This window comes from Haemaphysalis longicornis, unplaced genomic scaffold, assembly GCF_048455015.1.
Source record: "Haemaphysalis longicornis isolate Haplotype H1 unplaced genomic scaffold, Haemaphysalis longicornis Haplotype H1 scaffold_8, whole genome shotgun sequence".
Taxonomy (NCBI): Eukaryota; Metazoa; Arthropoda; class Arachnida; order Ixodida; family Ixodidae; genus Haemaphysalis; species Haemaphysalis longicornis.
The window spans coordinates 38,756,417-38,783,581 of NW_027526445.1; the positions used below are offsets into that span (position 1 = coordinate 38,756,417).

Below are 27,165 nucleotides of genomic sequence, written 5' to 3' on the forward strand. Positions count from 1 at the left end.
GAGTCTTTTCGTGCTCCTCTAAACCCAGCAGAAACAAAAGGGTTTACTGATGGCGCATGTTTAATGCGAACGCGAAGATAAAAGGCTGCTGCTAATCGCTAATCTTTAACCGCTGATGAAAATAGCTGATCTTTACACCTTTTCGGAATACCAACGAATTGGCTAGTGCCAAAGTTTGATATGCCTGAAGCCAGTTCGTTTTCGCTGGATAATGAGGATTTTTATGAATCAGAGCAATCTTGTTGCGAGTACATATGCCTCTCCACAAAGTCGCAGGTCATATCCTGGTAGCTAGAGGATACCTTTCTGAACGGCGTAAATTGAGCGATGGTGTTCTGACCCTCCCTAATCTATGAGTGGCACAAATGATGAGGGCATTCTCGCCACTGGACACTTTCAGGTGCTAGTTCACAAGATCTTCTAGTCGAAATAAAGAGTTTTCAAATAATCTGAATTCATCCCGCCTAAGTTTGCGGAGTCGGAGCAGGATATACTTAAGGTAGGCTAAAGAGCGATTGTTGAGATGTCAATCGTTTGATTCCTGTGACATTGTGGTGAAAAGCAATGGAAAGTTACGGCATGCTCTGATAGCTTGTATTTACAATGATTGAGCTAACACGGTCAACGACATAAAAAGAGCTTTGGAAGATTTGTTCTAAAATTCGATTTTGTTGTTGATGGCTCATGAGAAGGGATGGGTTTTAAATGCTGAACAGTAAGCATGGCAACCCAAACACTACTCACTCTCTTGGAGGGCTCAAAGGAACAGCCGTTTTCCAGCGGTCCATTTCCCAGACACAGGCCATTGTGAAGGGCATACGCAAGCGATCCTCCCATGTAGGCTTCCGTTGCCTGCCCACCACCTGATCTATCTCCTGTTGGACCTGTAATAACATCGTAACATCATAAGCAAACCAGTAATTGCAATTGTGGGCTGAATTAAAAATACAATTTTTGTGCGCAAGTTCAGTGAATACCTTCGCAATAAAGCAACTTTAATAAATTCAAATAATCATCGTCATCATTATTAGTTAGGTCTACTGCAGGACAAACGCCTGTCCTATTGATCCCTAACCGCTCCTGTGCTGCGCTGCTCGAGTCTAAAATTTACCAACCAATTTCGTTATTTCTTCCCTCCATCAGGTTTGTGGCATCCCCCTTGTTCTATACCTATCTCTTGGTATCTACTCTGTTGCCCTAATTGCCCAACGGTTGTCGGTTCATCTCACTACATGGCCAGCGCAAATCTATTTCCTTTTCCTTATTTAAACTGTGGTATCTTCTACATTAGTTTGTTCTCTGATCCAGATACTCCGTTTCCCGTTCGTGAGTGTTATTCCTAACATATTTCGTCCCATAGCCCGTTCAGCTGACCTAAGTTTGCTTCCTAGTCGTTTAGAAAGGCGCCAAGTTTCAGCACCGTATGTAATAATCACCGTCAGTATGCACTGGTTGTAAATTTTTCTTGTGAGTGACGGAGGTAGGTTACCTTTTATTATTTGGGAGTGCTTGCCGATTGCTCCTCAACCGATGGCTTTCTCGTGGGTGGGGTCAGCACTAACCATCTGTCCGGGTTAGTATATACTTCTCCTAGCGTTTCATTTCCTAAGCTGGACAGGGCGGTTTGGTCATGCTTATTCCTGGTAATTTCGATTTATTCCTATTTATTTTTAGCTCTACCGGCATGCTTTCTGATTGTAGTTCCCCAAGCATAGTTTATGTGTGTTCTGCAGTCTCACTAAGCAAGACTATGTCGTGTGCATACCTCTAATGGCTCAAGTATACCGCATTTATCCCTAATCTTATGCTTCTCCAGTCTAGCATTTCATTCCATTTATTTAATTTATTGCGCCCCTAAATTCCCGAAGGCGTTACATAAGCCTTCTATAATACCACCTCCGAACATGCTGTGAATAGGTTTGTAGAGATAGTACCTGCTTGTCTTAATCCCTTTCAGACCGGAAATTTATCGTTTTGCTTGTGGAGGGTTATCTTGCCGCTGCATGTGTCTTCTAGAAGTCTTATGTAGGGTTCTTCTATTCGCTTGTCTTTTAGCACTTCTAAAACGGCTGCGGTAAGTACAAAATCAAACGCTTTCTTGTTATCTACAAGATGCATGTAAAGCAGTTGAGTGTACTGTGTGGATATTTCTATCGCTTGATTTACAACCATGGTTGAGTACCCTTTCCTAAATCCCGCCTGCTCTCTGGGCCGTTGGGAATCCAGCCTGGCACCTATGCGGGTATCTATAACTTTGCTAATGAGCTTTTAAACAACTGAGCGTAGGCTGATGGGTAAGTAATTCTTAGGTAATTGGTATCTTCTTTCTTATGAATCAGAATAATCTTGGCGTTTTGACAGGCTATGGGCACTTTTTGAGTCTTCAAAAAGGCCGAAAACCCAACAGCAAGCTTTCCAAGTGCAATATCTCTTCCCTCCTTCAAAATATCCACCGTTGGGCCATCGTCACCATAAGCCTTTTTAAATTTCATGCCGTTCACAGCCTTTCGTACTCTCTCTTTAGTTACTAGTGAGACGTCGCAAGTTGAGCTTGTACTCTCAGTATCCCCTGGTCTAACGTCGCTGACATACAGCCTTGTGTCGAATCTTTCTGCTACCTTAATTATCTCGTCCAGGTTATGCGCGCTGTGTGGTTATGCGTAATGTTACCCTGCTAGACTCTGAGTGCGCACATCCTGTCTTTGCCGATGGTTAGCTTACCCTTAGTTGCTTTCGAGCTTCCTCTTACTTTGATCGTTTCCTCGATCACTGCCATGTTCGATGCACAGGTGTCGTGTGTTTTACTTCTGTAAATCAGTTTCGAGAGCTCGGCTAATTTAATCTGATCCTCCATACTTGACGCTTTCATGTTCTCGCATTTGCCAATTAGTTCCTCCGTTTTCTAAGTTTTCCAGTTTGTTCCTTACATGCTGCGTCTCCCACAGCTGCTGCTGGTTTACTGAGTGCCGATGTTAGGTTGTCATTTAGTTTGTGTATAGTGACCTCGTTCGGCTCGTTTAGAAGCAGGAATTTGTTTTGAAGCGTTATTCTGAACTCCTGCGATCTGGCTTCGACTGGCTATAGTCGATGGTTCTTAGTTTTCACGAGTTTCCTTCTTTCTCTTTTGAGATGCAGCCTTCGCTTGCGTCCCATGATCCTGTGACTGTTGCTCCGAATCTTACTTAGCACTCTACGTGTTGCACAATACCTATGTTGCCACTTAAAATCAAGCCAATTTTGTTTTAACAGTGTCGCTGCTGAGGAAATCGTAACTTTTGTGTCGGCAGATAAAACACCCAGAAATTCCCAAGCGCACGGACGTGAGCGCGAGCCTCGCGGCGACGGCCGGCAGTAAAAAGTAAGCAAGACAATGCCGAGCGTTCGTGTGTGCGTGCCTTGCGGCGGCCGCGCAGCATCCTCTGCGGATGTTTGTCAAGCCATGCATACACTCTTACGGAGACCGACCAAGATCGGTGCGACCACCCAGCAGCTAAGAAACCAAGGTAATGCCGAGCGATAATGTGTGCGTGCTTCGCGGCGACCACCCACCGTACCTGGCGCTCGTTTGCCAAGCCAAGCATACCCACTTAGGGAGATTGACCAAGATTGGCAAAAAAACTTCAGCTTTCTGTTAACGGTGGCAACACTCGCTAGGAGCAAGAAAGACTCCGGCGTTCGCCGTAATCGTGGCTGCACTTGTCAGGATCCACAAGCGCACGTCATAGCGTGCGCCCCTCCAAGACGATGTCCAATGATCACCACTTCCAAAAAAATGAAAGAATCCCACACTCAAGGCAACAATGATGAGGTCGTTGCGGCTGCGAAGAAAGAAATCGGCTGCAATCGTGGACATAAGTCTTCGTGATGGTCGTGAAGGTTACGTAGAGATTTGCTACCTTCAAGTCCTATGCGCTTGTGTCAGCTTCCTTAAATTTTTTTGTTGTATCCGCACGACTTTTGCTTGTCCATGTCCTACTCTTTCGTTTGTAAAAGGATCTGTTCGTCAACCTCAAGTTTTTTCTCTCTGCAAATCCCCCCAATGTAGGTCCTCGACTGTTGCTATGGTGTATTCCGAAGTTTCCCACTGACCTCTCTCCCATTTGCTTCTTACCGATCTTTGCGTTAAGATCACCCATCACAATCGGGAGCTGTGTTCTTGCCTTCTTGACTGCTGATTCGAAGTCCTCGTGGATGCTGTCAAAGGCTCTATCATCGTAGCTGGTTTTTGGCGCATAGGCCTGTACTATCTTTAACCTGTATCACTTGTTTAGCTTAATCACAATAGCCGCCACTCACTCGCTAATGCTGAAACTCTTCTCCTAGTTCCCAGCTATTTCTAGATGAAATGAAAATCCCACCCGTGTTCTTACTTCTCTTGGGGTCCTTCTCTAGCACAGCATATGAGCGCTAGTGAGCTCCATGAATTCTTCGCCTGTCGTTCTAACTTCGCTTAACCCTACGATATCCCACCTAATCTCTGAGAGCTCTTGTGGTAGTACAGCTAAGCATCCCTAGCTAGACAAGGTGCATTGACTGAATCAAGTTATTTCGCATTTTTTGTGCATATGCGTGACTACTGCGAACATGAAACACTCATCCCCGTGCTTCCCCAGCAAAGTACACCATATCTAAAAAGCATTCATGAAGTGGGATGTCAGTCTTTGCATCAGCTAATTTTTAGAGGGTATTGAAAGAAACAGCGAGAAGTCGCGACTTGCAGAGATGCGGTCGTGTTCGGTTCGCCTGTTGCCGTCGACGTGCTACTGTAGAGCAGCGCTCTGTTTAGCTCCCTGCACTTGCATGCTCATAGGGCACACTAACCAAGGGAAATCCACAGTTATCATGTCATTGCGACGCCTCCAGGCCGTACCACATGAATACGAGCACGTGGAGGCAAACCACATGGAGCCCAACCACATGAGGCCCAGCGGCGTCGCCTGTCGCCGGCACTGGGATTTATGTGGTTGGGAGGGCGAGTAAACACTGGAGAAGGACGAAGTGACGCTCCAGCGGCAGCGTTGAAGCGTAGCGCTAGACGTGTCAGGATCCCTGCATCCTGTTACGGGTATTTTCGACTGGCTAACTACAGGAATCAGGGCCCTATCTCCGCCACGAGAGCCTATTTGACCGTCTTATTCTTCGCAAAGGATATTTGCAGGGAGAAATGCCGAGAAATGTATTTAAGTCATAAGCACCAAAGGTGAACTCATCAGACAGCCTATGGTACAAGAGCTAACTTTTGTTAACATCCCTGATGCATGATTTGGCGGTGTTAACAATGCATCTGTTTATAACAAGTTCCAATTCAAGCTAAATACCACTTTTTCCATTAATTTAAAGTGCTGATTTGCTGGTGACGGTATGGTAGAACGTCACTTGCGAGTTGAAAAAAAAGGTAGGAAGCAACGGTTCAGCCTTGTCGAAAACTTATCAAGCTTTCATCTGAAAATAACTTCCTCTGGAGGCTGACTCACAGACCTTCCAAATATTCATCGGGCTTCTAACAGTTTTGCTAATTCTGCACGAAACCAGTTCTGCCTGGTGCTAAGGAAACCGCGGCAGGCCATCAACCAATTCTGTCTGCTGAAAAAAACTTGTAGTATTCGAAAGATTCCTCCAGTGGAGGGAGGAGGAATGCCTTTAATGATCACAACGCTTGCTTCTTACCACCAACCTTGCTGACGAGATCAATCTTGGAAATGGTATAAGTGTTGTAACCACATGTTATTTATATAACCTATAAAAGTTTAGGAATTCATCTTGCTAGTGAACATCGAACAGCACTAAGGGAAAAGAGACGAAACACACGTTAGAACTTCAACTCGGTTAATTCCAAGAGAATTCCGAAAACGCCTATATGTGCAAGATAGATAAAAAAGTTCCAGTTGAAATCTGACAGCCTGTTTCGTATCTTCATTTATTCCTGTTCGATGTTCGTACCAAACTGACTTCCTTGGTAGCGAACATCGATGCCAACTTGACCAATTTTCCGTTTTAGCTGTCATGAAAGCTATCACAAATCCCCATTGCCCCATAGGAAAGCAACCGAAGTAGCTATAAAAGTAATGGAACGTGCCACCATAACTATATATGTGTTGGGTGTTTGCTTCTTTAAAAAAATAGCTTGGTTAAATTTTGGTAAGTCAGCTGAGTGCCGCTAGAGAAAATATAGCTATTGGGTTTGGGGCATAGAATCGCGCTAAAGAATGCTTAAACATGTCCCCAAATGTCGAAACCGACGGGTGAACCCGAAGTGGTCTTGCGCTTTCCTATGCTCACTCAGTGCAACATTATAGAATTGGCATCTCTGCATAGTCAGCGAGCGCCCATGTATACATGCATTCAGGCGACGCACGTTGGTGTGCGTTAACACCAGGCGATGCCGACACGTTTGATTGCTAAGAATGTGGTGCTTGTCGGTATGCCTTTATTCAAACTGACGGCCGTCCTTTTCAGCGTATACAGAATTCAGTCCCAGGTAGCGTTCGCAAAAGGGGTCCACAAACGCCGCGTGCATCAGCACGAGGCCTCTGCACCCCAAGTAGTAGCGTGACACCTCTGGCAGCAACACATCGTGTGTGCTCAATTCTTATTGTCTGGATCGTGTTGCCTACCGCGTGAATCATAATTAAAATACGAAGGAAGGGGAGTGCTTGAGAAATAAAACACAACCTAAAGGAGCCGATTTTCCGTGACGCATTTTGTTGCGCGTGCATGGGAAATAAAACACAAGGGCTACCAACATGGCATCTACAACAACAGCGCCTTTCTGCTCGCTTCCGAGTTGGCTTTCAGCTTCTGTGGAGACAGTATCAAGTCACAGAAGAACGGAGAGCCGATCCCGGTAGTGGACCGAATAGAACACTGGAACCGATACGTGTGCGCACAACCGGTATGCGGCCAACCGCAGCCGCGCCGGTTGCGTATCGGGTATCGTATCCGAACCGGTTGCAACTTCTGAAATAAAATTCTTATCCCAGGAACATGTACAGTGATTCAGCAACAAGTAACCGCGGTGATTCTGACATGGGCTTGCCGTAGGTTTACCGTAAACGTGGATTACCGCCAACGTCGGCAGAGGACTCGTTGACGAACCTAGCCAAACAAAAAAAAAGCATTGCTGTTTAGCTCAGCTAACCTTGGAAATGCAAAGCAAAAGCTTGGCTTAGTCTGGTTGTGTCTTGATTTCGCTTGATTGGCCTTTGGTGTAGCTGTTTTGCCGACCACGGTTCGAAGCCGTTCGGTCCCGTGCAAAGCTCACAGGAGGCCCGGCCTCGCTTTCATTCACGGCGAACGCACCGTTCCTCTTCGCCGGGCGCCAGGCGAGTCACATAGCCCGACGCAACCCAGGGGCGCATGCGTGGGTGGTGCGGGGTTGGTGGGCTGACTATAAGCTTAACGGCCGCGTCCGCCGCGCTGGCCGCCGCTAGCTGAGCAGAACGACTGAAAACGGGGCCTTGAGCGCAGCGCCGAAAGCGGGCCTGGCGAGTCACGTGATGGGCTTCAAGGGGTGCATCGGGGGGTGGGGGGGGAGGGTCTGTGCTCACAAGGAGAACTTGCTCATCTGCGGTGAAACCGCGGGACGAGAGTAGTAAATAATTGCTTTATAAACAACGCTTTCACGTTCTCATGTCATAACAATATGCCCAGGGATCCTCAGTAACTTTTAGTTTCGAAGGCGGCGTTTTGAACCTGGGAACCCTGAATCGCACCAACACAAAACATTTTTTTTCCCTCTTAGTGCTGATATTTCGTTCTAAAGTTAAGGAACACAACGGGAATGGCTCTCAATAAAATCCTTTGCCAACCTTACAAGCTTTTGCGCAGTCCTGTAACGCGGCTGTATACACGTTGCGAAAATAATTTGAAGTGCTTTAGCCGTTATTTTTCTGGGACAGCCATCCTTGTTAGTACTTTAATTAGTTGAACAGCGGTTGTCTACTCGCCTGTGCTTTATTAATTTCGTGGCGATATCTGGACATCAGCGGATATATTTTATCAGGCTTGTGCGCTTGTCGTCCCTCGAATATTTTGTTTTGCCAGACGTGTCGTTTCCCTGGAATTCACATAAAGACCCTAAATAATAACCCTATCCGGTACCCACCTTGGATTGAAGCGTGTCGGGTTCTTGGGCGAACTTGACCAGGTGCCACAAAATGGTGGACGCTGTGCTGAGTGTGCCGGCCGCAAAAAAGCCCGTGACTATGCCCACCAAGTTGTTCACTGAAGAAGTTAGGGAAAGTGACGAAAGAGTTTTTCTAGTCAGAACGATTATTCGTATAATATCGCTGTTACATGGAACACACACCTTGATGTAGTTCCGAGTGGCCCAAAGGGAATACAGTTTGCGCACCTATATATTTTCTTGTTTGGGGAAGCAAAGAATTAACCACGCCATGATCCAGAGCCAGTGTCTGCCTGCATAAGTGTTCTTTTTTCATATTATTCGGTTTCTCGCTGTTGTCATTATTTTATGCGGAACAACGTATCATGCTGATATGCAGTTCTTGTTGAGGAAAGTCCACAAAGCAGGGAGAGAGTGAGAGAAATGGGGGCTCTCTGTTGTGAACCACAAAACACCTGCTTTATACTTGCTTTCGAGTAAACGTGCCTGAGTTGTCACAGGAGCACAATGTGATGTCTGTAGAGCACGCTGCGAGGACAGTTTGATTTGGCAAGAAATAAGATTAAAAGTGAAGCTTTAAGTTGGTGACTGGGCACACAACCAAGCTCTGGATTTTAGTGTCGAGCAAATGATGTAAAATATAGGAGTGCACTTGTACAACAAAAAGATTTTTTGGGTGTTCGCTTGGCTTGCAGATAAAAATCGTCCGTTATGTTAATAGTGGGGGGAAATTTTTGGTACATGCAATTTACTCTCCTTTTAAGTGGTGTATTATAGTTTTTTAGGTTGATATGACTACAATGTGATGACAGTATGCAACGAACTTTGTACAAATAGATTACAGGAGCCCACATAGTGCAAGATAGCGGCCCCATGTGGGCAGGTAAAAGGCGACGCTAGCGTTTCTCGCGCCATTGGCAGCTTCCAAGTAGAAGGGCTCTACATGACATATTGCACTGCTCTGTTTGGAACAACCATAGGGATGAGTAATTATGCTAGCAAAATAAACTAGGAGCGCAGAATTGATAGGGCCACTAATTCAAGGAAGTAGAATAAACATGCGTGAAAAAGTCTCAATCCGCATGAACACGACGTGGCCGCAGGTAAAATGTTGCGATGCGCCGTTGCTTGCGGAGCCGCGCGCACACAGAGCACCAAAATACGCTCAATACTCCTTCCTTCCTTTGAGCATAGGAGCATTATACAAATGAAGTTCCCACGCTCCAACGAAAAATCACTTGTCACAGAATAGCATAGCACGGCACTGCAGTTCTAAACTGCAGCTAAATTTGGGAGTAAGTAGGTGGGGGTGTGCATGCGAGCATGCACATCCCCAGTACAACATAACCTGGCGCCGCTTAACATTAGCTGCCGCCACTTAATCTGGTTTATGCGTTACTTGGAAGATTAGAAGTGTAAATCACGGTTACCCGGTGATGCACTAAACTCAGAAAATTGGAATCGGTGCAGAGTTGGTTTCTATGTACATACGCACGTAATGCTCCACTTCCTACAGATACTACGCACATCCTTCGTCACGCGCACGTCCTCCGCACATCCTCCAGCAAATTCTCGCGTTGAGGTCTTCAAGCAGATAAGACCTTTATGAGAAACACGGTTCATAACTCGTGTAATGACTATTGCTGCAATAAGTGTACTCGAATTTCTCGTTCAGGCCCCAGGTAATGCCTCTAATAAACGTTTCTAAGTCGAAGGCTACAGCGCATGCACTCACTAGCTCTTCCTTTTAACAGACTGCGTCGTCCAGCTGTGCAGTGTTTGGGCATGCGTGTACGACTTTCATATAGAAGGCTCCGTGTTTTACCCCATCCGTGCCCAAATTCAACAAATTTTTGCTGCAAAACAGTATACATGTACCATCGTGTCCGCGGTAGAGGTTTATGTTCGTGTCCACGTCAGCAGGAAACGCCATGTTACATGGAAGAAATTACGGGAACCGCCAAGAATTGAGCCATAGACCCGAATAGAGAAACGGAGGGACAGTGCGGCGTCTTCCCGACTACGCTCCGAACACACGAGGAGACGGGGAGGCAGTCGGTGTATTTACCGAGCTCAGTGGTGGGTCTACCACCTGCGCTTATTCAAAGCCCTTGTGTGAAGTGCAAATCATATAATGTATACTGGCGTTGACGTGGTGCGGATTAGCGGCGAACCGAACAGCGTCTGGTGAAATTATCAGGGCCCTGGCGGCGACGCATGAAACATGAGTGAGGGGGACTCAGTGAGGAGGTGACGTCATGGACGCGCGTGACGCCCTCCGCGACAGCGGACCAGTTTTGCGAAGGTATTTTGTTTGTTTTGACTGATGTTGCCCGACTGCGTCGGGGAACTTGGACTTGCGAATAGCTGCGCGTGCCGCCCTCCTCGTCACCTTTCACCATACGCTCCTCTCCATTTTATTTCTGCCGTCGCTGCTGCGTTCGCTCACTCGGATACGCGGAAGCTGCCCCCGCGAAACCCAGGTAACGGCTGCCAGAGTCTCTGGTTTCACTCTTTGTAGAGCCACGCGTGCCAAATAAAGTGATGTCGCATGGCTTATCGATGTCGGCTTCGCAGTGCTACCACCTTCAGAGCGCGAATTGGGAATAGTTTATTTGGCGCGCAGGCTCTGACGAATTCGTCTTAAATTTCTACACTGTTCGACCAGTTTTCTACTCTCTTATCACTTGTTCATTTCGAGGGCCTTGTGTTGACCTCGACGATTGATTTTAGACCTAGTTACTTACCTAACGCTTTCGCCTTCGGAAGCCGCCGCTGTTTGCCGAGGAATGTTTCGGGCATGAAAAGGAGGGGGTTCCATAAAAAGCACTTACTATTGAAATAGGGGTTTGGAGATGTCTGCGTGTCCTCCATTTTTCTCAGGTAAATATCGATGAAGTCTCTGTCGAAACCCTTTTCAGAAGTTGCCGTGTGCTCTTCTATCTGCTTTCTGATTGCGCGAGACAAAAAAATAGGGAAAAGTGAAACTTCTTTATTTATTTGTTTGAGTATACTGCAGACCTTCTCGGTCGAAGCAGGAGTGGTACAATGGGTATACAAACAACGATGTCACGTGCAGAAGAGCACAGGCACAATCCAAGAAAAGAAAAAAAACTATTCAATTACTAGTAGTCAAGACAACAGTGTCAGAATCAAAAGTTAAGAATCATGCGAAAAAGTACAATCCAATCCAAGGAAAAAAAACTGCTTACAATAAATCCCCCATAGTACATTTGCATCTATTGTTCGAAACTTGTAGTGTTATTCTTTTCAATAAAGAATTCTACTGTGTCACAGTTCACAGCTATTGATGGAACGACCCCATAAGTCTTTTTTCCCATTGCGCTTAAGGTGTTTCCTATCCACTTTCAGACACAATCATGCATGTCTTCAAGGGTTTGATTAAAAAGAGTTCAGAACGGTCGTGTTATAGAGACTAATAGGGAGATCAACGCAAGGATCTATTAGAAAATATTAGCTGTCTGGTTGCTTTAAACATCGGGTTAATGAAAGAAAAAAAATGTGCAGGGAGCAGCGATCGCTCTGCTTTCTGATGACAGCTTCGTTTGTAATGCACGGTGCAAAGTACTAGCGTGCGTGCCGGACGCGAAATTTACAAACGTTCCTAACAATAACAGGTAGTACCTTATTCATGTCGTCTCAGTGACTCTGGCACTGTGGTGAAATTTTTTGAGACGAGTATCGGATCATGTTGCTTAAACCGAAAGAAAAAAGGCAAGAACATGACCCAACAACCCAGCGTCCGAATCAAAACAAAACATGGCTGCTTTCACGTCGAAATAACAAATGCTTTAAATGATTGTGAATGATGTGAATTCCTCTACCTCACCCCTTATGGCAGACGACGCTAACCATCGCCATTTTATTCTGCTATTCACGAGCTGCCGCATGCTCTGGTGGCTGCCACGGCTCTTCCCGTTTCGAGCACATTCCATTAAAGCCTCATTCAGCACCGTCGTGTTGCTCCGCTCTCTGGTCTTCGCAGTTGGAGTATCCAGAGGTGCCGCAGTGAAGTTACCAAATAGACAAGTTTTGCTAGAGCCAACTTAGTGCGTCTAACATACCGCGACTCAAAAGCTAAGAATGCAAGATCAGGCTTACTTCGTAAACGTGGTGATGTCGTCAATCCTGGTTACCAATTTGTTGAGGCGGCTACCAGGAAGCTTTTTCAAGATCATGGTAAAAAATGTTGGATTGAATTGGTAGAGGCCAGCGGTATGCAGAGCTGTCACGAGGCTTTTGATTAGCTTGTCCAGGTGGGTTCGAATGGGATGATCCCATGGGAACCGTTGTCCATACAGAAGCGTCGAGATATTGTTGGAAGCGCAGGGTAGCATTACATTGTAGACGTGCACTGGTTTGCCTTCGGCTTCGGCGATCTTATCCGCAGCAGTCTGGAACTCCTCCTGGGAATAGATATGTATTGCTGTGAATGATGTGTCGACGAGTAAATTGATATAATCCGTACACGAAAAACCCATATTCCTCTAACAATACCTCTAGAGTCGCTCGTGTTAAACGTTGTTCTCGTGTTAAACGTTGCCAGGTTAAGACACCAATGGCGGCCTGCCCGGCACCAGGGATTCTCAGCACCCTCTGCTGCGTCACAGGCCTGACCACCGCCGTAGGCAGTTGCTTCGCAGCCACTGAAGACTGAGAGCCGTGGATTAATTGGTGCCTTCATGGGAGGTTGTGGCCGTTGCTACACCAGGGTGGCCATTCCTGTTAAATATCATTCCCGCGAAGCAGGTTACGAAAGCGAGGCGTTATGTAGAGCCTACAATGATAAAATTTACTCGTTTCAAGGAACATCTTTTACTTCATGTACCCAGATAGGACCTCTGATTTATGTGGCGCTGTGACCTCCCACGTTATGAGGAGTTGCTAACACTCAGGTTTCGAGTACCTATGTTCTTCTGCTAGTACCATTCCGCGTTTTGTTCCATGTCCCATCCTCCGTGATAGTAGCTGACAAGAGGACCGCATTAGGTTCTGAAGTGGTTCGAATGCATAGAAAATTCACAGCGACAGCCGCCAGGGTACAAGAAAAAGTGGCAGAAAACTTGGCCGCATACGTGCTCACTTCGCTGCAACTATCGTTGAAAGAGGATAGCTTTTATGGTATCTCTTACGTAAATGCCTCTCATCTCTCCCGACCCTCCTGTGGCGCTCCTTCCTCTCCCGTCTCTCTCTTTCCACGATAAGCACGGTGGTGGTTTGCATAGGTCAACTGGATTTTGCCGCATTTGCGCTGCTCACCGCCATCTATTGGAATGTTTTGGTATTCTTGGACCTGGAACCCCGGTTATTTTTTGTTATCGCAGAAATCGACCAGACATACATTTTTAAACCAACGAACAGTGAAAATTCCACTTTTGTATTGATATTTTGTGCTTAATATGCCTGGTGTTTTCTTTTTTCTGAAGTTTGTTGACAAGTCCTAAGTGTATTTCGAGATTTATTTGTAAACAGACGTCGCTGACTGTCGGAACGAACGTTAACCGTCAGACCGGCCACCGAGGTTGTGTCTGTGTGTGTTGTGGACGCGTTCGCTTCGGAATGGAATGTGACGTTGTGCTTGTGCGGGGGACTGTGCTTATTATTCTCGGGATTTTCTTTCTCCAGCGGCGTACGACTAAATTTTGCATCGGGTATGTACAGTGTGCGTGGCTAAATGCCGTCACGGCTTTCAGGCAGGCTGTTGTAGCATTCAGGCAGCCAGGCAGCAGTAGCATTCTGCCCCTGCTATTCCAAGTGGTTGTAACGTGCTCTTTAACTTGTGGCAAAGGAGCCGCCAAGGTGCTGACATATACGGCGAAGGTTGTATGATATGGCGCTTGGTTTTTTAAAGCAAAGCTCTCTAGCTCTACCAGCCGACGGTTCTTTCGTGGCGTGCAGTACAACAAACTCCTAATGGTGGAAATTGTCCGGCACCAGGATTCGAACAACGGTCCTTCTGCGCGCGAGGCGGATGCTGTACCTCTAGGCCACCGCTGCGGTTAGGAGTGCAGTAGTGGCGTACAGGTAGAGCATCCGCCTCGCATGCAGCAGGATCGTGGTTCCAATACCGGTGCCGGTCAATTCGAACCGGTGATGATGAATAAACTTTATTCGAGACCAGGTGATGATGTTAGGGCACCCGCCTGGTGGGAGGCTTCCTTATTCCGGGGTGCCTTGGGCTATGCTAGCCATCCGTCCGGGCCCTCTCCACCAATTGTCGCTGGTGTGGAAGGTCGGAGCTGGTCAGCAGCTCCACCGAATTAGAAAAAGATCCGCGTATTGATGGAATTGCAGAATAAGGCTTCGGGGGCGGCGTGACCCTGGATTGGCCACTCTGGTGTAGTAACGGCCACAGCCTGTCATGAATACGCCAATTACCCACGGCCCTCAGTCTCCAGTGGCTGCGAAGCAACTGACTACGGCGGTGGTCAGACCTGTGACGCCGGAGAGAGTGCTAAGAATCCCTGGTGCTGGACAGGCCGCCATTGGAGTCTGAACCTGGCAACGTTTAACACGAGAACTAAGCGACTCTGGAGGTATTGTTAGAGAAATTAGAGGCCATAAAATGGGATGTAATAGGGCTTAGGGAGGTTCGGAGGACAGGTGAAGCCCTTACGGTGCTGAAAAATGGACACGTCCTATTTTACTGTGGTCTGGCGGACAGAAGAGAACTGGGAGTGGGATTTCTAGTCAATAATAGCATAGCGGGCAACATAGACGAATACTATAACATTAACGAAAGGGTAGGAGGTCTTGTAATTAGGCTTAATAAGAGGTACAAACTCAAGATGGTACAGGGCTACGCGCCTGCATCCAGCCACGACGACCAGCTGATTGAACGCTTCTATGAAGATGTGGTATCGGCAATGGCGAAAGTAAAAACACAGTATACCGTAATCATGGAAGACTTCAATCCTAAAGTAGGTAAGAATCAGGCTGGAGGCAAGGCAGTTGGTAACCTTGGTCTGGGCTGTAGAAATAGCATGGGGGACCTACCAGTCGAGTTCGCAGAACGGAATAATCTACACATCATGAACACCTTCTTCTGCAAACGGGAGAGCCGGAAGTGGGCGAGAGGAGCCCGAATGGGAAGCATAAAAATGAAATAGACTTCATATTATGCGATAACCCTGCCGTCGTGCATGATGTGGAAGTGCTCGGAAGGGTAAGGTGTAGTGACCACCGTATGGTAGACCTCGAATTGGGCTAGATTTGAGGAGGGTCTGCAACAAGCTAGTACGTAAGCAGCCGATCAATGAGCTAACAGTAAGACGTAAAGTTGAAAATTCTGGATCGCGCTAAAGAACCGATATTCAGGTCCTACCGAGGAAGCAGAGTTTACGACATAGGAAGGCAGTGAAAATCCCACATGCATTATCACGGAGTGGGCAGTAGAAATCGGGGGCACGATGGCTAAACACGATACTGGTAAACGTTCCCTGGACACGAAAGATCTAATTAGGAAACGCCAAAGCATGACAATCTCCACCGCAGATGACAGAAAAGAACTAACAGAGCTTTCGACGTTAATCAATGAGCCTAAGACGGCTGACATACGAAAGTATAATATGGAGAGGATCGAATATGCTGTAAAGAACGAAGGCAGCCCGAACGCAGTGAAACGGCGTTTAGGCATGGGGAAAAATCAAATGTGTGCACGTAAAGACAAGCAAGGGAATGTCACCACAAATATGGATAAAAAAGTCTTAGTAGCCGAGGAGTTCTATAGGGATATGTACAGTTGGCAGGACATCCTGAATAATGCCGAACGAGAGAGTAGTTCATAGGAGCTAGACATCCCACCAGTAACGACAGAAGTAGTAAGAAAGGCTTTGAAAGAAATGAAAGGGGGCAAAGAACCTGGTGACGATCAGGTCCACAGCTACCATCATCCTCCTAACGAGAGCAGCAAAATACCTATAAGGAATGGCGTCAGACAAGGAGACACAATCTCTCGAATGTTATTCGCAGCATGTTTATAAGAAGTATTCAGAACATTAAATTGGTAAAAGGTGGGAGTAAGGGTTAATGAAGAACACTTCAGTAACCTCAGATTTGCGGATGGCGTTGCCTTGGTAAGTAACTCGGAGGACAAATTAAAAAGCATACTTACCGCACTGACAAACAGAGAAGAACCGTGGGCCTGAAAATTAATATGCAGAAAACTAAAGTAATGATCAATAACCTTGGGACAGCACAGCGGTTTGAGATAGGTCTTGATGCAGTAGAAGTGGTAAGCGAATATTTCTACTTTGGCCAAGTAGTGACCCCAGATCCCAACCATCAGGCAGAGATAATTAGAAGGATAAGAATGGGGTGGAGTGCATTCGGCAGGCAGTCTCAGATAATGAATGGCAGCCTACCATTTTCCCTGAAGAAGAAAGTGTATGACAGCTGCATCTTACCAGTACTCATGTATAGGGCAGAAACTTGGACGCTTTCTAAGAGGGTTCAACTTAAATTGAGGACGACTCAGCGAGCAATGGAACTGAAGAAGATATGTGTAACATTAGGGACAAGAAGAGAGCTGAGTGGATCAGGGAACAAACGTGTATAAATGACATATTAGTAGAAATTAAGAAGAAGAAATGGACAAGTGCAGGGCATATAATGCGAAGGCAAGATAACCGTTGTAACCGAGTGGATCGCTAGAGAAGGCAAGCGTGGCAGAGGGCGGCAGAAAGTTTTATGGACAGATGACATCAAGTAGTTGGCGGGGATAAATTGGTGGCAGTTAGCACAGGACCGGGGTAATTGGAGAATAATGAGAGAGGCCTTGCCCTGCAGTGGGCGCAGATAGGCTGGTTGTGGTGGTGATGATGATGATATGACCCCTGTATTCGCAAACGTAAGTTTAGTATCCATTTTGCCTTCTGACACTCGTCGGTGTCTTAATCATATTTATGGACAAAACGTATGCTGAAAGGGCGTATTTTCGGGAACTTGATGCTCTTCGGCGCAATAAACTTTTAGAAAGGTTGCTAGCTCTGACACTGTATCGGAATACCACGTTCATTTTTCTTGCTTTCAGAGACGGCACCTGAGATTGCCAGCTTGTCTTGAACAGACACGAACAAATCATCGACGAACCTATACCTCCGAAAGCAGTGCAGACGCGCGACTACACCGGAACAGGTGTGCACAGCACCAGGAGGTACACACCAAAAGCTTGGCACCTGACCGGCACAGCACTCGCACCCAGAGACGCACGTTAGTTTGCGGTGCGGGCGAAATTGGTTAAATTAGTGCATTTCTTCAGCCACTTTTTCAGAAAAAGTGCGAAGTACCATGAGTCATTGCGAAGCTAATATGCTACATTAAATTTCACCGTCGCAACGCCTTTGTTGCGTAGAGGTCGCAAACACATGTGCCTCAATGGGGCTGACAATGGGTAATTCAAAAACTTTATTATATCAATGAATTCATAAGAGGGGTTCGCTACATGCAGGCTTATCTGTATCTGCATTGTTCTTTTATATTATAAATGGATGTCTGATTAAGTTTTGTGATTGGAAAAGAAAAAACACGCCTTCAAAATGTTTAACCGTCGGAATACAAAAGGCGCTCCCGGCGCCCTCGGGTGGCCGTGTTTCAAGTTCAAAGGCAGCAAAATGTTCTAGTAGATGGCGCGAGCTGTGGCACACAGCAAAATTGAATTGACTTGCGGAAACCATCGCCATGTGTATCATGGGATGAGTGGAAACCGATAAAAAAAGAGTAAAAGAGAAGTCAGACATTAACGTGAGACAAGCCGCAAAAGTCTACCATATTTTACGACATTAGCACCGAAGTGAGAAGATAGGCGGCCAATATATTCTTCTAGGGCTAATTGCTGTTATATTGCAAAAATATATTCCTTCATCTCGCACTTCGTTGCTGTTTTAACTGAACGTTGTACCCGCTGACCGGGGGCCCGAAGACCGTGTAAATGTAGTTTTTAGCTGTCCTCGTAACAGAAATACAGAATGTTACCACCACAAGGCAGGCAACAGAGCTTAAGAAAGGTCAGGTAACCATATTAAACCGAAGGTTTATTGTTCTGACTTTAGGTGTCTGTATTGTGAACACGGCAAAGTGAAAGAAAAAAATAATTCCAGTGGCCGCAATCGAACCTGGGTCCGTCGCCTCATGAAGCCGACGCATATTCGATCGCACCGTTTCGACATGGTCGAGGCGGTTTGGAAAGCTTAGGTAACAACCAAAGAATACGTCACGAGAAATCTTCGCGTTCAACCATCGTCGGCGTTTTACAGAGTCGAAACGGTTTTCAATCTTTTTCATCACGAATAATACACCAAAAGTAAAAAAATTACACCATCTCCCCGAAGGGAACTATGTGGTGATGCAAAGCATGGGGGTTCCGTGTAGGTTCCACACCGGAGCAGAACCGGCGCAGGCGGTGTCTCAGAGCAGACTGAACGCCGCGCAGAGCGCGCACCTGCTTTTATACAGTTGGAGGACAGGATAATTGAGGAGAGACGCGCATGTGCAGTGGGGGTGTGGACGGCGCAACAAAAAGGGAGGGACATAGCCCCAACCATGAGATGGCTCTTGGAGCGACAGTGTCGCCGGTGTCTTCGTGGGCTGGCACGAGACGAGCACGCTTCCCCCTTAAGGGCTCCTGGAGCGACTGTGTTGCCGGTGTCTTCTTGAGCCGGAACAAGATGAGCCAAGTGGTGAGGAGGAGCGGCGAGGAGAGCGGCGTTATCACAGCTGGGTAGGGCTCCTGCAGTGACAGGGTTGCCGGTGTCTTCCTGAGACGTCACGAGACGAGCCGAGCGGCGAGGAGGAGAGCGGCGTTATCTAAATTGGCGTGGAGAGGGGAACCAGGAGCAGAGGTGCGGATGCCGGACGCCGAGGGACGATGGAGGGTCGACTAAGAGATGCTTTGCATCTAAAAGCGCGTCCAGCTTAAAACACCAGAGACACGTGTGCTGAGGCCGCAACGCGAGGAGGTCAAACAAATTTTTTTGTGTTTCTAATATTTTGTACAAAAATAATTCACTTAAATGTTGCCATTAAAAGCATCATCTTTTAGAGAGAAACAACGGGTGTTTTGCGCTGCAAAAGACCAGCTGGACATGGTTTATTGCGATTTGACTATTACTACTGTTGAAATCGCGTATCGACCTTTATCAAGCTACGCTTCAGAACCTTATCTAATCATTCTATGACTGCTTCAATTTCATTTGTCTCTGTACTTAACCGTTTCCATGCATTTATGGCAGGAAATAAAGAAACAAAAATCATTGTGAGACCACTCTGCTGCTCACAAGAAACTGGAGTGATATACTTACCAGGATACCACCAACAGCGGAAGACTTTCCCATGCCGAGGTCTCGAAGTACACGGAGGCAAACTTTCTTGTTTTCGTTCCAGACATCACCGTTCTGCGTAGCCAGCCCTCAATAAAGACAGAATAAAGAAAGAACCTTTTGGTGTATACAGACCACGACTCACTTACTCACTCGCTCACTCACTCACTCAGTACGCGACCGATTGAAGAAAAAATATCCACATTTCAATTATCACTGAATGAATAATTGTCGAAGCACATAAACTAACGATAATTGAATAGTCTAAGTAATATTTCACTTACTGAAATTTGTGAAAAGTACGCAAATGCTGACTCCATACACCAAATCGAACATTGGTTAAAGGGCCACAAAAGTGCTTTGTACACATTAAGAGATTAGAGTGTGGAGTCGATAGGGCATGTATGGAGCGCTCCTGGTGCATTAACAAGAATTTCATTAGTAGAAAAATCCATCCAAATGTTCCGTTTTCCTCTGTGCATCATATTTGCCATTTTGTATAAAATTTCGTATGATGCGCACCTCTTAGAGTTGGCTTCACTGCGCCGACTGCGGAGCTCGACCATCACAGCGCCGACAAACTAATTCGGGTGGCTGCCGGCGGGTCATCGCCATTCGTTAGCGCGGGGAAAACCGAGCTTCGGCAACACTTGTGCATGGAAGAACGGTGCCTTTTTGTTTGTTTATAGGCTTTGTTAATCCAGCAAGAGTCGATGGAGTCAAAATACCTCTGCAATTTATGAAGACATTACTACAGATGTCCGAAGTGCTACACCTGTTCCCCTGTGCGGCCCAACATTTGTGCAGGGCAGGAAAGTTGTGTGTGAGTCGTTGACAATTCTATGGGCGGAAATTAAAGGAAGTAAGGGTGGTGAGCGATGTACAGATCATAGATACGAAAAATATCCCGAAATGATGGGACTAGCCAACAGCAGAACCCTTCATGTTAGTACAAGCCGGGCCTGGGTACTGCGCGGAAGCTGGAGCCTGAGAGGCATGGTTGCCGCCTCTGCGAGAACCAATAGAAACTGGGTCTAGTCTATAAGCGCTTTCAATAAAGTCTTCTAAAAACGACTGCTTCTACGCCTGTCGCCTCTGATACGCGGCAACGGACTCCCCCACCCCACTTCCGCACGCCATCCATCTGCTTCCGGGAAACAAATCACAAGACCTGGTGGAGTTGCTTTGTGTATTCGTACTTTCGGGGCAAGACGATTGACGCTGTTGACCGTTGGGTATTTTGGTATTTATGCTCGCCTTTCCACGTGCTGGTGCAGTATTTTAGGGACAGATCTTCAGGAAGCTACTCTGCTGGTTTGAGTGGTCAAGCTTCTGCACGCCAGTGGGCTACGGTGCCATCGTTTATATACGCGTCATGAATTGAACAGTTACGTTTGAGCTTTGCCTTCGTTGTCGGAAGGGAAGGACGTCTCCCGCAAGCCACTCGCCATGCACGCTACCTCGACAAAGCAAGGGCTGCACTTAACGCCTCGTCGTGTAACAACTGGTGCAGCGGCGCGGATTCAACTTTATTGATTTCCAGGAAGATTTGAGCTTTGCAGAAACCGCCGCGGTGGCTCAGTAACTATGGCGTTGTGCTGCTTACCCCATGGACGTGGGTCCCATTCCGGGCCGCGGTGTCTGCTTTCCTGCTGCTGTGAAAAGCTAAAACGCCCGTGTGTTGGTGAGTTTAGCGCAAGTTAAAGATGCCCAGTTTGTCAACATTAATCCGGAGCCCTCCATTACGGCCGCCGCATTACCGGTGTAGTGACGGCGCGTTAAACCTCCACAATGAATGAAGTGCAGAATTCTCCGCGGTAAATTATGAGGGCACAAGTATTCATCACAAAATTTTGCCAGGCTTCAGAGGATAGCTGGTACGACGTGCGTTTTTGTCGCGTGGATTATTCGCACCTGACCATTTTGATTCAGTGGGAAAGCAGCACTTCAAACAACCAATATTTTAAATGGGTATAAAAAAACACAGTTGGAGCTGGCAAAAGACTTGGCTTTACATGGTTCGCACCGCTCAGGCAGCCATAACGGAAAGAGGATAATTTCGCCGTTGGTGCTGGCAATGATGAGCTGTCGGAATGCATCGAACTTATCAAAAGGGATACTTCACAACGTGAGGCTGCAGAGGCCGAGCGACGACGAAAAAAGCAAGAGAAAAGTACAACTGGAATGAGAAAAGAAAAAAAGGCCAGAACATGACCTTGACTGAAATTAACTTTTTCTCTGCCAGAAGGAAAGAAATCGAGAACAGGAAATCGTGCTGAAACTGCTCGAGCTCGAATCATAGCACACTGAATTTCACAGTTGCTGCAGCGTTCGCCCCGGGACGACTAAGAGGATTCTGCTACTAATCACTGACCTTAAGCCAATCAAAAAGTAAGCGGAAGACATTGGTATTCTTTGGTCAATATGTAGCGTACAAGCGAGAAGGCTCAGGTTTTTCCACCGACATATGGCCGCAGCGCGTGCTTACGCTTTTGCCAGGTCAACTGTCGGACGTGATGACAGTTTGCCAAGAAAGGAAGCGGAATATAACCACGAAGTGAAGTCGTCTCCTGCGCATGTATAGGCTGTCAACTTAGGTCTTTCACCAGACATTCGGTGGGTCTGAGAAAACTGAGGGTGAATAATACTCGGAGTTATACGTTAGCAGCCAGAATGCTCTGGGTGAGCGCCAAAAGGTGATTGTGTGCTTTGGGCTTGAGCAGTGGTACAGCATGTTACGGGAATATGTGAGGCACGGTGTGCAGGAACAGGCGCACGTAAATATGGCAGAAAAAGCAGCTGAACTCCGTTGCGCTCCGCGCTATTGTGTCACAAGACGCTCACACAGATTACAGGTACAGTGCTTATAGACCAAGGCCGAAAGGTGCAGCTTGCCAGCAGAAAGTCAACATCCGCCAAAATGAAGCCTTGGAAAGGGAAACTGACCATGAAACGCCACAAGACGTGTACACGGAGGCCAAGAGCCGAAAGAAGGCGTTTGAGGCGCGGAAACCGTCTGCGTGTTTTAACTGTGACAAGGCAAAGTGTTTCGCCGGGAGTGGAAAAAAACTTGTTTCTCACTTGGTAGACGAGAGTGAGCACAGCATGGAGCCCTACGAACGTGACCTCATGGTAAAAGGCAAACCGAGGCGAGTACTGCTCGTTACTGCGGCAACGGTAGACACGGTTTACTCCGCGTACGTCATTCCACACCAACCAGTTAACAGGGGAGTGCTTGAGTGAGGCAGGCTGCATAGACGCGAAGTGTGCGGCTGCCAATACCGAGAATTAGCATCCAAGTTCTGTTTTATGTACTGCTCACCCACGCAGGTCAGTCACTACTACTTGTCGCAAAACACCCCTATCTTTTATCCAACAGAATCGATGAGCTGCTGTTTGGAGGGAACCTCCTTTCCGTAGAAGGAACAGTTCAGACGCTGTGTTTGATGCCTTGCGAGCTCGTTGCTGAGGAGTGCCCTGCGGAATGCGCGGCGCTTGGAAGAGGAAAGAGATGGAAGAATGAAATTACATGGTCCCATTAGCTCAGGTTACTGAGTGAGAAAATATCGAGTCCACTAAGGCGAAATGTGTTTATTCAGAGCTCTTGGATGAGCGTTCTTTCTCGTTCGATATACGTAGTGACTATGCCTTCCATGGAAACCTTTACAGTCTGTGAAAAGGGGTCGATTCTATAAAGGCGTCTGATGGGGGGCAGAATGCACACGGTTGCTGTGGTGCGTTGAGAACAAATTAAGCGCTGTATTGGCATTTCGAAGAACCACAACGTTTAATTATGTGTAGCGTTTTGTTACTTAATGATGCAACGACCCAGATGATAGTGGCGCTACATATTTCACATGCGTGAACCACATTTCTATCGACGTCAGGGCATGGGAGAAATGGGGCGGTACGGGAAAAGACAAAGATGATGATGGTTGGATGTTGATGGCGCAATGCCAACTGGGCCAAAGAGCGCCAAAACAGTGGTTATTATGAAAGATGAAGGTCAAAACACTAAAATCACTCAACAAGAGTCAAAGTTGAATCATGAAAATACAATGACGATTACTGGTGTAGAAGGCCAGGTTGTGATTATGCGTGGTATGAAATTAGGTCTAAAAATTTTGCTTCTGCTAAATATTTGAAGACAGACTGGACAGAAAACATGGGATCATCACAGAGTAAAATGACTCGGTGTAATGGGATGTGTAGTCTGTACAGTTGTGGGAAGGTTTTCCGTCGTGTTGTGTGAAGTGCTTTGCATTGAATGAGCATGTGAACTACAGATAGAGCCTCTCCGCACCTGCTACACACAGTTCTTGAAGACCCTGTGAGCAGATACGAGTGCGTTTCATGTGTGTGCCCTATCCTTAGCTTAGCAAAGGCAATTTCTGTTTCTGTTGTGTGTGTCAGTGGTGTATGGTCCAAAGTGTGGTTTTATTACGTGTAATTTGTTGTCTGTCTGTCCACTCCAGTGTGTTTGTCAGGTTTTTTGAAGTTGTTTTCTGATGTGTGGCTTCATGTCGATGTATGTTACTGCTGTTATGTCAACTGTCGTACTAAGTGCAGCAGCAGGGGCCATTTGATCTGCGGTCTCCTTCACTGTGATCACAGAGTGACCTGGCACCCAGCGCACGGTAACTTCGAGGCCTAACGCATATAAAGATATAATGGTGGTAATCGGATGATTGACTACATGAGTTTTAGAAGTTTTTTGCGCTGACAACGTCCGCACAACACTCAAGGAGTCAGTATCGATTACGCACTGTGGAATTTTAGTTTGAAGGATATGGTTCACAACAAGAAGTATACTGTGGGCCTCGGCCGTGAATATACTAGTATTCAAATTCATGGTTTTACTAATATTCAAGCTGGGTGTGTGCGCAGCAGAAGAGGACACTGTGGTGGCAGTTTTTGAGGCGTCAGTATAAAATTCTGCACAGTTGTATTTGTGTTGAATCGGCAACAAGTGCTGCAGAATCTCACTTCTTGGCACTCGGTTTCTGTCGATATGTGTAAAAGATAAGTCACATTGTATAGGGCGAAGATGCCATGGGGCTATAGAATTCGTAAGAGTCGTTTTCATGGTATCTAAAAAGGAGACTGAGAGTTCTCATGCTTCCTCTCCAGCGCTGTATGAGAACGGAGAAGAAATAGTTTGGCAGTTTAAAAGAGGCTTGGATATGGATGTATCACAAAAGACTGGCTTAAAAGGATGGTTAGGCATTGATGAGATTTTAAAAGCATAAAGAAGGTACATGTATTTTCGATGACGTTCTAAGCTCCACTTTGTCACATTCTACATAGCGGCTTTCAACTGAGCTAGTACGGAAAGCCCCACATGGAAGCCGTAGCCCGAGGTGCAGCACAGAGTCCAGTATTTTCAGAGATGTTTTAGTCACGGACCCATAGGCAACACTGCCATAGTCCAGTCGGAATCCTATCAGAGCATTATACAGACGTTCAAGGAGTTCTACATGAGCACCTCAGAATAGGTGTGACATCACTGTAAAAATATTTATTGTTTTTAGGCATTTGTGTTTGCGCTGCTTCAAGGGAGGGATAAACGTGAGTTTACTGTCGAGTATTACTCCTAAAAACTTCTGTTCTCATGTGACAGGAATTACTAGACCATTAATACAGATATCAGGATCCGCGTGTATCCCGCGCTTTCCGGAGAACAACACAAGTGCATTTTCCAGGGTTCAGTTTAAAACCGTTTGTGTCCGCCCAGCGAGCAAGTTTGTTCACTCGAAGCTGGACTTGGCGTTTACAAATGGAGAAGTTAGAAGACGTAAAAGATATTTTAACGTCATCTATATATATAGAACAAGAAATGGTTGGGGGCAATGCCTTCCGGAGCGAGTTCATCTTAACAATGAATAGTGTACAGCTCGAGACATCGCCTTGAGGAACGCCATTTTCCTGCACATATACATTGAAAAGTGCACTGCCAACCCTCACTCGAAATGTTCTTGCCGACATGTAGCTAGCGAGGGTGTTCAGCATGTTGCCTGAAACGCCAAATGACTTGAGGTCACTCAAGATGCCCTACCGCCAGGCCGTGTCATAGGCCTTTCCATATCGAAGAAGGCTGTTATGCAAAACTTATTATGGATAAAGGCGTCTTTTGCATACAATTCCAACGCAACCAGTTGATCGTTGGTGGATCTCCCCGCCCTGAAGCCAGCCTGGCAGCGGTCGAGAAGACCATTTCACTCTGAGAAGTACATGAGTCACCTATTGATCATCTCGAGCAGCTTACACAGGCAGCTTGTCAGGGCGATGGGACAATAACTTGCGGGAGAAAAAGGGTCCTTCCTCTCTTTCAGAAAGGCCACTACGATGGCCTCCCTCCAAGACCCCGGAAGTCGCCCCGAAAGAAATATTTTATTGTTGAGGAGAAGGAGGGTTTCAAGTGTCTCTGCGTGTAAGTGTTGTATCATAGTGTATGTAATGTTGTCTGCGCCTGGAGCTGAGGTTTACAAGTACTGAGTGCGATCTTTAGCTCATGAAGTGAGATGGGGGTGTCATAAGATGAGGTCGACCTATTACTATCTCGCAAGGACTTCCTCTCACAGGATGTTTTGTGTTTTATGAAAGTGTTGGTGTAGTGCGCTGAACTGGACACATGTTGGACGTGTGCGGGCGCGTTAGCCTGGTCTTCAAGTGTGTCTTCTGTAGTGCTGACAAGGGGCATGCTTCGTGTCTGTCGTCCATAGGGTTTGCGTATTCGTGTCCATACCTTGCAAGTGTGTTTTGTATGAATTGATCGAAGATAGGAACGTGCGCCAACTCTCCCTTTTCGCCTCACGACGGACTCGCTTCCCAAACGCCTTTGCCCGTTTAAAAGACATGAGATTATCTGGCGTGGGGTACCAGCGGAGGACACCCCAAGCCTTGTTCTGGACCTCTCGCGACCGCCTACAGTCCTCGTTCCCCAGGGCCTCCTTGGGTGGCGGGCCGCTCTGGAGGCCTGGGGAGTGGACTTTTCGGCGGCGTCGAGGATGTGGGCCGTGATAAGTTGGGTGGCTTACTCCACGTGTAGGTATTTTATATATGTGTGGTGTAGTTTAGATGTGTCTGTGAACGTACTCCATTTTGCTTGTGATTCATTAAACCTGTTGTCCGAAGATGGACTGCTTGGGCCTTTACCTACATATGGTATTGAAGTGGGGAAGTGATCACTACCATATAGGCCCGTGCCCACGCCCCACTCAGACATGGAAAGAGAACTGCGGAACCAATAGCCAAATCAAGATGTGAGTATGTATTGTGTTCTAAGTTATGGTATGTAGGCTGTTTTTTGTTGAAAAGGCATGCTCCAGAGGATGTAAAAAACATCTCTATCAGGCGACCTCGCGAGTCCTTTCGGGAGGAGCGCCAAAGAGAGTTTGCGCGTTAGGTCACCAGTCAGAATGTATGGTTCGGGCAGTTGGTCAACCAGTTCCTCGAAATCAGAGCTCAGAAGTGCAAAATCAGGGGGGATGTAAATGGAGCATACCGCTATCAGCCTATTAAATATTGTCGTAGGGATTCCTACAGGCTCAAGGACAGGGTTTAAAGAGAGATGGTGGCATGCTAAAGATTTCCGGGCGACAATGGCCACACCACCCGAAGAGTGTGTGCAGCCAAACCTGTCCTTTCTGACTGCCATGTACCTATTTAAGAAATTTGTTTGTTTGGAATTGAGGTGCGTTTCTT

General features: G+C 46.7%; 1 protein-coding gene across 1 annotated transcript in view; it reads right to left on the reverse strand.

The window, feature by feature from the left end:
- LOC144148788 (cytochrome P450 2C20-like) overlaps positions 1-27,165 on the reverse strand; it is a 52,544-nt gene that overhangs the window by 8,553 nt on the left and 16,826 nt on the right. Inside the window, exons 4-8 of the mRNA XM_077680297.1 lie at positions 19,444-19,550; positions 12,248-12,552; positions 10,960-11,075; positions 8,105-8,223; positions 745-884 (exon numbers count right to left, since the gene is read on the reverse strand). Of these exons, the coding sequence (XP_077536423.1) occupies positions 745-884; positions 8,105-8,223; positions 10,960-11,075; positions 12,248-12,552; positions 19,444-19,550 (787 nt within the window). The remainder of the gene's footprint in view (positions 1-744; positions 885-8,104; positions 8,224-10,959; positions 11,076-12,247; positions 12,553-19,443; positions 19,551-27,165) is intronic.